The sequence below is a fragment of the Prosopis cineraria genome, unplaced genomic scaffold (assembly GCF_029017545.1).
Source record: "Prosopis cineraria cultivar Desert tree isolate PC_DT_omini unplaced genomic scaffold, ASM2901754v1 PC5, whole genome shotgun sequence".
NCBI lineage: Eukaryota > Viridiplantae > Streptophyta > Magnoliopsida > Fabales > Fabaceae > Prosopis > Prosopis cineraria.
Window position 1 is genome coordinate 30,025,777 of NW_026555336.1, and position 13,814 is coordinate 30,039,590.

Genomic DNA, 13,814 nt, shown 5'->3' on the forward strand with positions numbered 1-13,814 from the left:
AAAAGTAATAGCGGTTATATGTAAATTAATGACAGAAGTAATTTGTCATTCGAATAATAGTTTAAAGTCCACAATACTCATTTCAAGAGTTCAAAGTCTATGATGCCATTAAGTAATAGTTGATGCTTCAGAATGATCATTAATCCTCTTATTTATATAGTTTTCTAGTTATCTTCCAATTTTAATATGGGTAATAGGTTTTAAAATAAAATAAGGTGTTGATATTGTTAGCATATACAAGAATTATAAATTGTTATCCAAATAATTTATAATAAGCGGGGCACATAAAGGGGTAAATTTTAAATAAAATATATATGAGATAATAACAAAGTATTATATTGTCAAAAAAATATCATTAAAATTTTTATAAAAAATATTGCTAAAATAACTTATAATATAGCAGTAATAACATATGTTTTCAATATACTCCCCCCGTTCAAAAATATAAGGCATTTTTAATTAGTGAGGATTGAGAAAAATTTATTAAAAGGGGCAAAATTTATACTAAATATAAATATTAATTATTTTGAAGAAAATATAATTCTAGCTATTAATAAAAATAATATATAAACAAAATTTATGATAATTTTAAAAATATATATTAATGTCATTGGCATCATAAATTTATTTTATAATAAATATGAGTAAACAATATTTTTAAATATGGATGCTTGATAATTTAAAAAGAGTGTGGGGCAATTAATTTTTTTATGGGGGGTAACAATAATTTTAAAAGGGGGGAAGTGTAGTTTTAACTAAAACTTAGATAAAATTGTTATTTTTCTAGTGGGGGCAATTGCCCCCTCTGTCCCTAATGTAGATACATCTCTATTTTTTTAACCAAATTTTACCTCTTAATAAAGTGGTTATCTACTTTCAAACTAATCCTATTTTTTCATATTTATTTCTATTAAATACCCTATAATAAATATAAAGTCACTATTAATAGGGACACTTTTGAAAAAAAGGCAATGATTATACCTCAAAAAATTAAAAATATCTTATATTTTTTAACTTTCAATTCTTTAAAAAATAACTTACATTTTTGAACGGAGGGAGTGTATATATATATATATATATATATATAAGGATAAGCAATTTTAAATAAAATAAGAAGTTGTTTATCTATGTTATCCAAACACAACAAAGATTCTCATCTACATATTTTCATTTAGTTATTTATTATTTATAATTTTTTATATCTTCTAAATACTATTACTTTGATGAAATTACCAATTTAATAGTTATTCAATATTTAACGTTCATTAATTTGTAATATTTCTTGTGTAAAATCTAGTAATTAAACAACACACGCACATCTTCCTTTTTAAGTATATTTCCTACCTATAGATGGATGACACAGCCATAGTTTTCAAAACCTTCTCAGGAGCGCTGAGAAAGAACCAAAAGAGAAAGGTCATAGGATCCACATGATAAAGCATAAAGCTTATGGTAGGTTTTGCAGTATAAAACAATGTTTATTCTAAATTAGTTAATTAATTAAAGGATAATTATGATCCAAATGTGAAGCATATTATTATTATTATTATTATTATTATTATTATTTGGTGCCTCCGGTAACCCTAAGTAGGTTATATACTTATACTAATGGATTAATTAATCTCTCTGGCCCCAACCACCTAAAGGATGATGGATATAGAAAGAGCTTTAATTTGCCTTCCAACATACATATGTTTGCCCGCAAGACGACAAGAAATAGAAAACTCGCGCGAGCAAGAAAATATAAGGTTTGAAATGCTTTTTGGCCAATGGTTATAAATTCTAATTATAATATATGAATATTATGATGTGATGATTCACATCATCGATCACAAATTGTTTTATAATAATTATTATATTATGGATGTTGTTGAATTTCATTTAAGAATGATCATTCTTCACAGAACAATTTGAAATACATGGATTTAGCTTAGTAGATCAGAGATTTTGTATATATATTTCTATTTTTAAAACGTTTCATAAAAAAGAACCTAAATTAATAAGATATAATCTTTAATTAGGACTCCTTCTTATATTTTTTATCCAAATATAAGATATTTTTTAAGATAGTTTGGCATTTCAAAATAAGGCATTTTGAAAAAAAATAAAGTTATTTCCATCCCTCTCTCTCTTATTAATGAAAGGTATTTTTGAAAGTTAATACAAAAATTAAGATTATAAATTTTATTTAATAAACTTCATTATGTGTAATTTTACTAAGAAAAAATTATAAATTGAAACAAAGGGAGTATTATATTGATTTAATTGAGAATAAGCTCTCCCAACATAATTTAGTTCATAAAATATGGACATATGATTTTACTCAAGTAGAATCGAATTATTTCACTCAACCCAATTTTTATTATAATTGGTATATTGAGATTAATTTCTTTGAATACCATTATAATTGTATCCATCACTCCATTCAAATTTACTGTTCAACTATGGCAAAGAAAAAAACAAAAAAAAACTACTTTTAAAACTATGACTGGATGCCATACTTGAATTTATGTTATGGAACAACTCTTTTACCAAATATCTAATGCCAATAGAAGATTATTATTTAAGATCAAGAAAGCCCACTGAACAAGCTTTAATTGAACTGTGTTGGTTTTCATGATATGATTAATTAGTTTGACCTTTCATTTACCCATGTTATATAATAATTCATGCAAGCATACAGTACTGCTAACTAATTACTATTTAATGGATTAATTGGCAACTATTGGAGATTTTATTTAGTATGTCATAATGATGATCAATGATCGAATCTAACGGTCACAAAGAATGTGAGCTTTCACCCCAAAGTTGATCCAATCATGGGGATTCAAAAAGATATTTTGGTTTACTCAATCCTATTTATAAGACAGGAGGAAAATGATTTATTTGGTCTTATTCATGAGTCATGCATGTCATTAAATTTTTATTATAAATTTTTCATTTTACCTCTCATTAAATGTCAGTGAGACAAAATACACTATTAAAATATGTATATTTAATAGAATTAAAATTATAAACTTATTGTTTTCATTCAAAAATGAAAGATATTTTTTCTGATGTTAGATTTATGTTTGAAAATATAAGGTATTTTTAATTTTTTTAATGTGTAATTTTTTTAAAAAAATACCCTTGATAAATTAATCACTCAACTTTTTACCTTCATATAAGACACCATATTAAATAAAGGCAAATATGAAAAGATAATGTTAGTTTAAAAATAATTAACTAACTTATTAGGGAGCGTAATTTAATTAAAAATTTCTTATATATTTTTTAACATATGGAGTATTAAATTTTTAGACAAAATTAAAAAGTTTTAAAATTTTTCTTAATTTTATTTAAATATATTTAAAATAATTTATAAATAAAATAAGATGAGAGACAGTAATTACTTACATGTGGGAAAATTTGACTAATATAATTTGCAAACGGCAAGAGTTGCGACAAGGTGTGGGTCACATGAGGAGTTGCGATGAAGACTTGGGAAGTATGGATACGTTAAATATTTCTAGCCATTATGATTCTGATTAATAATTATTATGCTTTTGAAGTGGGATACTACAAACCCCTCAAAAAGCTCTCACATCTCTCGTAGTTAGTAAGATTCGCACAGATCTCTCCCAAAGAAAGAAACCATATATATAATAGATATATATATATATATATATATATATGGATTTCAACGTCAATCACGCAAACATCCTAAACAATTATTCATCATCAAAAACACGTAATGGTGGGGACCCAAACCCTAAGTTCTGTAAACTCACCTGAACGTTATATATTCAACATATGTCTCCAGGTCATCATCTATTATATCAGATTGGCCTTTTCAAACAAGCTAAGCCAACTGTGAGGTTTAATATTTGAGTCTAGGTATCTCGTTTTGTTTTGTTTTCAGATGGTAAGATTTTTCATCAGCTTAGACACATTATCAAAAGTTTACGATTGAAGCAGAAGCTGAGGTTCTTGTGTTGACTTTGTAGACGAAAAAGCCACCATCATGATTTAAGACGAAATATTTTGGGGACAAGAAGAGAGAGAACAGGTTGGAATAATGTCAAACAGACATATCTAACAGGAGATATCCGAGGGCGAATATGATGTTGACACGTGGGCCACGATGCAGTAATTTGTGTACAGCATGGGGCTGACGGTGTTAGATCTGGGTATCATCATCATCATCTCTATCATCTCTTAGTTTAGAATATTTGACGCCACATATCATAACATGAAACCACTTAGCTCCATAAATCTCTCTGCATGTAGGGCTGCTTTGACTTTTTCTAAAGAGAGAAAGTGATCAGTCTTGTTCTGGTGGAAGGTGAGAGCGTCGGAATCTCTATATTGTCAGCTTAAGCAGTAGCCTAGAGTTCGAATGGAACCATATTAAGAACTTATAGTTATTGAGATTTGAGAGAGTTTGATCGTCTTGCGGTCACAGAAAGTGTCTAAATAAAGTTAAAATTTCTAGTAAGATACCTAAAAATTTTCCACTTTTGTGATCTTCAACTGTGAAGGAGTGGGTTGGAGGCAGAAGCTGGCAGGCAGCCTGTGGAGAAAACAGAGACATGGGCTGCACGCTTCACGGTGGCTTATTGGGTTCCGTTCCTCAACAAAAATTCTGAAGAGTCTATATGTGAGATTACAAAACTACCCAGGAGGTGATGGAAGAAAATTAAATGATGAAAAAGGGAAAAGCTTTGACAGGCCAGGGGTTTCAAATAATTTGTTGCTATGGAGATTCGAAAAAAACCAAAATCAGTATTGGATATGACCTTAAATCTCAAAATGGCTCACTTTTAAAAAAATTAAATACTTTTTTTAAAAAAACTATTGAGAATCATCTCCAAACCAATTACACGCATTATGATGAAAATACACCCCCAACAACATACTTGCCTTTTTAATTGTAACTCTCTTGACTTTTTTATTTATATTTTGCAGAATTGTGAGTATGCTCGTAATGTTTGAAAAAAATTAGTTACTCATAACAAACTTAATATTTTCTTCTATTTCTATGTGCAGGATTGGATAGTTTAAAATGTAAAAAATGAAACAAGTAGCTTGAGCACGAGAAGAACAATTGGCAAAGACTCTTTACACTTGCTTGCTGGAATATATAGAAGACAAGATGCAACAAGATCTATTTAGATAATAATAATTAAGATAAAGACATTGTCTTCTCTTGCACTCAATAGATTATTAACGATTTATGGCTTCAAATTAGAATCAACCATTTGAGTAAAAATGGCACTAGACATGAAGCTAAATGAAATCCTCCTGCACCTTGATGGGTTAGGCTTGATATTGACAAATCTGTTAATATCAATGGGGCTACTACTTGCAAGGGCATCATGAGGGATGATAAGGGTAATTGGATCAAAAGTTTCACTAAAAATATTGGCTATCATCCTAACACAACTGATGAATTTATGAGAATTTCGAAGGGTCTTAAGTTTTGTTGAAATGTTAAGTTCTCCAAAGTCAATGTCTACTCTAATTTCATAAAAGCTTTATCCCTTATCGATTATAACCACTCTGATATGCACCCTCTCTCTAAATATATCAAGATAATTAGAAATCTCACAATGAAAAGCTATGAAATCATTTTCAATCATGTTTACAGAGAAGCAAATAGTTGCGCTAACTTGCTAGCCCATCAAACATCCAGAGATAGCTTCACTATTAAGGTTTTGGATAACTTGCCACCTAATTGCATCAACCTTATAGTTTTAGATATGATTTGATTTTAATTTGTCTCCTTGCATAGTTTTTCCATGGTCTTGTACTCAAAATAATAATAATAATAATAATTTGTTGCTGTTAGGGTTTAATTTTCTCAACCATTGTTAGAGGAAAATGGTGGCAAGACGTACGTGTCATAAATGAAGTGGGTCAATTAATCACTGACAAGATGAGCATATATATTCTTCTTCTTCCAATTCTTCTTTTTATAGCAAATGCTGTGATTAGTTGTTTCAAACACTCATCTCTCTGATAAGCTGCTTCTTGATAGGGCCATCTTACGCAAAGTTCAAAATTCATCAAAAGAGTGTGGAAGTAATGAAGTGCCAGCATGATAAATATCCCACACAGATACCTCCAAACTTTTCAAACCTAATTGCTTTGCTTTAACCCACACTCTCACCCTCTCTCTATAGACCTCTCTCTCCCCGCTCCCTCTGGTTGGTTGGAAAATCAACTTGTCTTCGATTGGTTTGGGTAAGAATAGATAAACCAAGTGATGGGTCCATTCTTCTTATTTTGTGCCATTAATTTTTGCATGTTTTGCTTATTTAATGGCTTTGATGCTGCTAAACCATGATCAAGTTCATCAGTTAACCATAGCAAACCCTATGATATGGTTCGTAAGGGATGTGAAGCAGAAAAGGGGGAAAAACGACAAAGTCATATGTATGAGTATAAATAAACACACAGACACACTATATATATAATATAGTCGTGATCCAATGTGGCAATCATTTTTTATGGGTTAAACCCCTACCATACTCCAATCTCACATGCACCACATACTTAATAATCCAGTCTTTGTCCCAATACTTTGATTACAAAATGACTACAAATACCCAGTTGATGTTAGTGTATAGTTATTGTTATTTGTGGCTTATTTTACAGAAAATATAATGTCTCATTTGGGTCAAATAATTGAGATGTGAGGTCAGTTTGGTAATTTCAACGAGGGAACTTACAAGAGACAAGCGCAATCCCTTGGGTCCCCTGAGCATTCTCGGGTCGTGTTCCCATATTTCACACACTTTCTCTTCTCCTTGGGATGTCCGCAAACTACCCCTTTCCCTCTCTCCCTCTCTCTCCTCACTGTGTACTTATTTGGGTATAGTTTTTATCAAAAAATCACTCCTGAATTCTTAGTATAAATAGACCCACAGCTCATGCAACAACTCCTTGCAATATATGTGTTCACATACTTGTAATCTCTCTCTCCTTTCTGTCTCACACTTTCACTACCCCTGTGACCCTCGATCTGTATTCCAAGTTTCAAACTTCGATTCAAATCCCAGCTATGGAGGATCCGATTGATCACTACCAGAACAAAAGAATTAACCCCACAAATTCCACCACGCGGTTAAAGCTCTTCGGCTTCAACGTTCAAGAAGATATAGAAGATGAAGTAGTGCTTGAAGATGTATCAGATTCCACAGGCAAGCCTGCCACCCCATCTGGCTCGCCGGATTCCGGCTGCGGAGGCGGTGGTGGTGGTGCGGCTTTCCTTCCTTCCTCCGGTGACCGGAAATACGAGTGTCAGTATTGTTGCCGAGAGTTTGCGAATTCACAAGCGCTTGGTGGGCACCAGAACGCGCACAAGAAGGAGCGTCAGCAGCTAAAGCGAGCGCAGTTGCAAGCCACGCGCAACGCCGCCGTTTCGTTCGTTCGGAACCCCATAATCTCCGCCTTCGCTCCTCCGCCGCACCTCCTGGCTCCGAACGGGTCCGTGGTAGTCCCGGCGCCTCCGGCCTCGTGGGTCTACATGCCACCACGTTCCGCGCCGTCTCCATTCCACGTGTCTGTGTCTCACGGTTGTGTGTTCCCGTCGTCGTCGAACAACTCTGTGAATTATACTGGGATTACAGGTGGAAGATCTGCGGGCGTAGGGATGGTTCCCTATGGTGGCGGTGCAGGGGAATCGTCATCCGCATTGGCGTCCCTCGGGTCGCAGCAAGCACTATCTCGGGTCAACGGACGGGTTGATGGACCTTCCTTGAGTAGGTTTTCCAAGGTCGAAACTGGGCCCAATTTCGATGAATCATTGGGCTTGGACTTGCATCTAAGCCTTGCACCATCCGCCCCATGATGGCTCAGCTCGGCTCCAAATTGAATTGTATCCATCTTTATAGGTTCAGGTTTGAGCCTCCACTTATGGCTGGCTGCTCCCACTTCAGCTTCAGCTTAAATAGCTTCGGCTCACTTCAAATCTTGTACATTTTCATATTTATTTGTTTATTTTTTTCCCTTCCAAAAGCTACTGATTTTCACTTAGTTACTAGTACACATTGCACTCATTACCCATTCAGTATTGTACACATGGGTCACATCTCTGTCTCCATTCCATCAATAGGCTCTAGCTTCTAACATCGTTAATTATTCTCGCCTCTTCAAGAACCACCAAATATGCCAGAGAAAATTAATTAAAAAGAAAAAAGGCCAAAAAAAAAAAAACAAGAAGAAGAAGAAGCAACGGTGGAATCAATCAAAATGGTCACTATTTAATTTGCACTGAGAATATTAATTAGCTTTTCATGATTTGTTTATATTGAGAATTATATTTAATTAACTCGTAGTGTACAAACATGCATGCACCATTTTGGTGTTATATTATAATTTGGACAATGACTTGGGCATATCCAAGTGGAAAGGGTGACTCAAATCTAACCTGTAATGCAGGTGTTTGAAGCTTTTGACAATCAATTTATCAGTGTCAAGCAACCTTGGCTTACGTACTACTATAATAATAATACTGTTAGTAATTACTAGCTAATATATCAAGGGCCGCCTGGCTCAACTAATTTAAAAATTTAAAGTTTGAGTTTTTGAATATGTAATCATGATAAATACGAATGTTAAAGGCATCTTAAGATGCCTGTAAAGTGGTTGTCAATAATAACGATCCTACATGATAAGAATTTAAATTAGTTTTGACAGATGATAGTAACATTCTCAAGTTTTTAAGATACAGGACGACGGAATATAAAAATTGCTACCTAGTGTGTGTGTGTGTGTGTGTGTTAGAATAAAGTTATAAGGTACTTCGTTATTTGATCATTGCTATGATCAAATCAGTGGCTTGCAGCTAGGGCATTTGATTTAATGGCTACTTCAGAATTTGTGTTTTTCTGGCTGGTTATAAACTTTTTAATTTGAAAAAATTGATGTCCTGATGAATAAAGGCCAGTGTATTATTAGCTGGTGTCCTTTTTCTTTTTAATTATGAGAAGCAGCAATAATAACTGAAGAGACAGATAGGACATGCAAAGAAAGTACAATTAATGTTGTCGTAGGAAATTTATGACAATTATCAATAGTTCTCTGAATTTGTGTCTCTTGTAGTAATCTAGTAAGGGATGGTACAAGATTTGTATTCACATAATCATTAAAGGTCACCAAAAAGTCTATGTGAATTTGTACTTGTGACTCTGGTGAAATCCAAGAGGAACACATCTCTAGTAAAACGGTCCATTGGACATATGCTTATCACTCCATTTAATACAATTAATTAACCATGATGTTCTTTTTTCTTTAATTTCAAGGATATATATATATATATATATATTTTTTCAAATCAGTTAGATGCATTTAGTTTTCTTTCATGAGTGTTTGAAAATATATCTGATGGGTCAAAAAAATTAATGGAATCTTGAGATAGTTTTTTTTTCTTTTTTTTTTCAATATTTTTTGGAAAAAATAACAATAAAATTTTATTGAAATATATAAATGACAATCAAGTCTCTCAAAATATCATAATTCTTTAAAGTCTCAAGTAATTTTTCGACATTACTGATTTTAGATTAAATGAATAAATTACCCCTTATTTAAAATAATAAAAAATAATGAGTTCATATGAAAAGTTTTGATTTCTTATTCAATTTTTACGATTCACAGTATAAAAGTTGTGATCAATTAAACAAAAGTTGTGATTGATTAAACAAAAGTTGTAACTAGTTATTTTCAAAATTTGAACTTCAATGATTAAAGAAATTTCAGGTGAAAAGTTATAATTTTTTGTTTAATTATTATGATTCATATAATAAAAGTGATGATTAATTATTTTTAGAATTTGAATTTCAATATTAAAAAAAATTTCATGTGAGAAGTTATGATTTTTTATTCAATTTTTGTGATTCACAAAATTAAATTTATAATTGCTCAAACAAAAGTTGTGATTAGAATTAATTATTTTCAAAACTTGTGTATTAATCATAGAAAAAATTTCATGTGGGTAGTTGTGATTTTTTGTTTAATTTTTACAATTTACAAAATAAAAGTTTATTTAAACAAAAGGTGTTATTAGAAAAATAGAGCCAGGCTTGTTATTTTTATTTTAAATAAGGGGTAATTTAATCATTTAATCTAAAATTATTAATGTCAAAAAAGTATCTAAAGATTTCATAAAAATTTTGACACTTTGAGGAGCCTAATTGTCATTTATATATTTTGGTGGGATTTTATTGTCATTTTTCCTAATTTTTGTTTGATATATATATTTAATTTAATGATAGAATATAAACTTTAAATACCTAAAGATGAAAATACCCCTTATTGAAAAAAAAAAAGGTATTTTGGTATTTTGGTATCTTGCATGATGAGTGAGTGTGGGTTGGTTAAAATTTCAAGCATAATTATTAAGATTAATCAATTTTATTTTTTAAATTGTATGAATTGATTAAAATTTAGTTATATTTTAAAATGGACAGAGCATTCATGCGACCACTAATATATGTGTAGACATGTATACATGTACATGTATAGTCGTTCTCAACATTAATTCAAAGAAGTAGCCGTTTATTTTGCCTGGTTAGCTCATAATAAGCCATGTGGTTGATCTCTGCTTCAATAATTATTAATACCATTAATTAATTACAAACAACATAACTTATATATGCAAAGGAAAAAGAAATCAAAATTGGGGGGGGGGGGGGAACACAATTTATTTCCTGGTATGAAATCTGTCATTTGCTAGGGACAACATGTGGGACCAAAACTTGCAACGGTCCTAAAGGAGCTTTTCATTTTTCTTTTTCTTTTTCTTTTTTCCTTTTCCCCTTTTCTCTTCTTTAATTTCTTCCCCCCCCCCCAAAAGAATTTTGTATTTTGCTTATTTTTTGTATCAATTTATTTTTAAAAAAAATTGACATAAAATAAAAGTACATATAGAAGTAGGAATCAAACTCTTATAATTGAGAAAGCTAAGGGTGCAGTTATACCAACACGAGTATACCGATCGAATCTCATTAGAAATCTGTAATATATATTGTGACACATTTAACCTCCATAACCTTCCATTTATTCTCGAACGGATCAAGAGAAAACAAGTTGAGAGAGAAAGCGAGAAAGAGAGAGTTCATGAAGATTTCATATATATATATATATATATAGTAGGGATAATGCAAGAAACGGCTATCTTATGATCAAGACGTTAATTAATTACTACAAAATTATATATATTAAAAACCCTAAAATATTATTAGGATTATAAGAAAATTTGTATATATAAATTGAAATCATGCATAAGAGTTAGATTTAGTAGAAAGGACAGGTCTTTCTCACAGTCCCATTAAGAGAGATACCCACATTTAATTTTTTTGATCATGTCTCCAATAAAATTATCTCTAATAAAAAACATAGTAAATAATTAAAAAAATCAAAATTATTAGTGGAGTTGGATTTAACGGGAGGACTAGTCACTCAAAATGTGACAAATCAATATTCAAACACTTGTTGGGAGATGCACCAATATTTAATATCTGATCATACCCTGAACAAGTCAATACCTACACTTATGAGCAATTCAAAGAAAAAAATTGAAATCATGCATTCTTGTAAAACTTTATAGCTTAATAAATGTTGACGGAGAATTTAAGGGCACGATGCAAAAGCTTACGTGGTTGCTCCAAGAACAAAATCTAATTCACAGGAAAGAAAGCACGTTAGCTTAGCTAGCTAGTCATGAATCAATAGGCTGAGGACAAGCCAAAATACACAAACAAAATAAAAATAAATAAACAAATTAAAGCAAACATATTTTATGGTTTTCCTGTCATGTAGTATATTCCGAAAACTCTTGCAAATTGTCCTTTACTAACTTAAAGTGAAGTTCAGAAATAGAACAATATTTTAAGTGAATCAAGATAACGCAAGGTCGGTGCTTTTGCCACCCATTATTGAGATCTCTGACTCATATACGTCCAACCCAAAAGCAAGATTTGGCCACTTCAATTGTTTAACCCAATAAAAGAATATTGTTGCGTGATATCATCTTCCTATGGCTTAACCATGAGATTTGGTTATTGGAATCTGGTCGAGTCCATCTCCACAAGCCAACTTCAGGGATGTGTGTGTGTGTGTGTGTGTGTACGTACATATATAATATCGAATACATGAGAGGCTTTAAGTAGTTGAAGATGCTTTCGGTTTTCCTTTCTTCTTTTATGCTCCTTTCGCTTAGTATTACAAAATACTTTATATTTTTTCAAAGCACATGCATCTTAAAAAATATAAAGTATTTTGAATCTTTTAATATATAATTAATAATTTTTTTCTATAAAAAAAAGTTCTTAATTATAAGTGTAATCAATATGATTTTCCAATTAAAACACCTTATTAAAGAAAGGATAAATATAAAATGAGTTTACAATTTTAAATATAATCAACTTACTCATTGAAAGTTATAATTTGATTAAAAGTGTCCAGTAATATTTAACAAAGAAAATAATATATTTTTTTCTTGCTTGAAACTTGTTAATGGCTTTCGACCTTTGGTTTGATTCTTGGAAGCAAGAAAAGGATGGCTCTGATTTTAGATTTGAAAACTGTGTGCGTGCAATTGGAATAGTTTATCCTTTCCTTTCCTTTCCTTTCTTGGAACTTTTCTCTCTCTTTCTTTCTCATTTTTTTATTAATAAAAACAACAAAATATCTGATGCCCTCTGACTGGTGAGGAAGAAATACTAAGTATTAGTCAATAAGAAATTCTAACACAATCCTTACTTCATGAGCATAAGATTATATTCGACTCGGATGGGGTTACCCTATACATATCCTGCATAAAATGATAAAACCTTTTCCCTCTAATTAATGAACATTTCTTGTTAGTTTGAGTTTAAACCCCTGTAGATTGGAAATAACATGTTGACTAAATCTTTTCTTTTGTTACAAAAGCTAGCTCCAGGTTTGTTGGGACCATTTGCAAAACTTTTGTTGGAGACATTGTTAGAAATGTGGAGCGATCACCTAAAAACAAAGAGAAAGTACAACCAAAACAAGGAGTGGCTAGTGGAGGACATACACCACATTAATTCAAAATCTCAATAATACTCAAGTTTATTCGTCCTTCCATTTTATTATATATGCATTATTCATTAAACCCAATTATACATATACAATGTTAGAGTTTTCATATCAGTTCTATTCATTCATACATCAACAGGAGTTGGGTTTATAGCAAAAGGAACTAGTCGCTCATAATGTAATGAATCAAAGCTAGAATTTTCATAGAAAGATTTGCCTACATTTAGTATCTACCTCAAATAAAATTACCTTCAATATGAGAATATCCATGAGAAACAAAAAAAAATCACTCATACTTGAATATCCTAATTACCTCTAGAAGGTCACTAGGAAAAGTTGAAAAGAAGAATAATAAGAAGTTAATTTCTTTGCCTTCGTACCCACACATACGTATAAATGGAGCTTGATTGGCGGTCTCGTGTTATGGTAACGTGACCAGAGGGTGGCCAGCTGGTTACCAATTCATGTTTAATTATATTGGAGCACTATAAGAGGACCTTTAATTTTCTTTTCTTTTATCTCTTCACAACATACAATTCATATATATATATATATATATATAATTTCTTCACTTAACAACAAATGTGTAAGACAAAGAAACCTATATATAATAAAAAGTTATCTTCTTAATCAAACAAATTAGTGGCTTTTTATTGTGTTTTCATTGGAAAACTTGCATAATTATATGTACCTTTATTAGTAGGCAAACAGCTACTACATGAGTGTAGTGCAAGAATCCACTATATATAATTTGATGCTATTTAATTGGA

At 31.2% G+C, this 13,814-nt stretch overlaps 1 protein-coding gene across 1 annotated transcript; it reads left to right on the plus strand.

Moving 5' to 3' along the window:
* Positions 1 to 6,824: 6,824 nt before the first annotated feature.
* LOC129311905 (zinc finger protein GIS3-like) lies at positions 6,825 to 8,124 on the plus strand. The gene has a single exon (XM_054954391.1). It carries the CDS (start codon positions 7,046 to 7,048, stop codon positions 7,832 to 7,834), a length of 789 nt encoding a protein of 262 aa, XP_054810366.1. The 5' UTR covers positions 6,825 to 7,045; the 3' UTR covers positions 7,835 to 8,124.
* The last annotated feature ends 5,690 nt before the right edge of the window (positions 8,125 to 13,814 follow it).

Excerpts from the sequence above, each read along its gene's own strand:
- LOC129311905 (XM_054954391.1), top strand. The coding sequence starts at position 7,046 with ATGGAGGATCCGATTGATCACTACCAGAACAAAAGAATTAACCCCACA.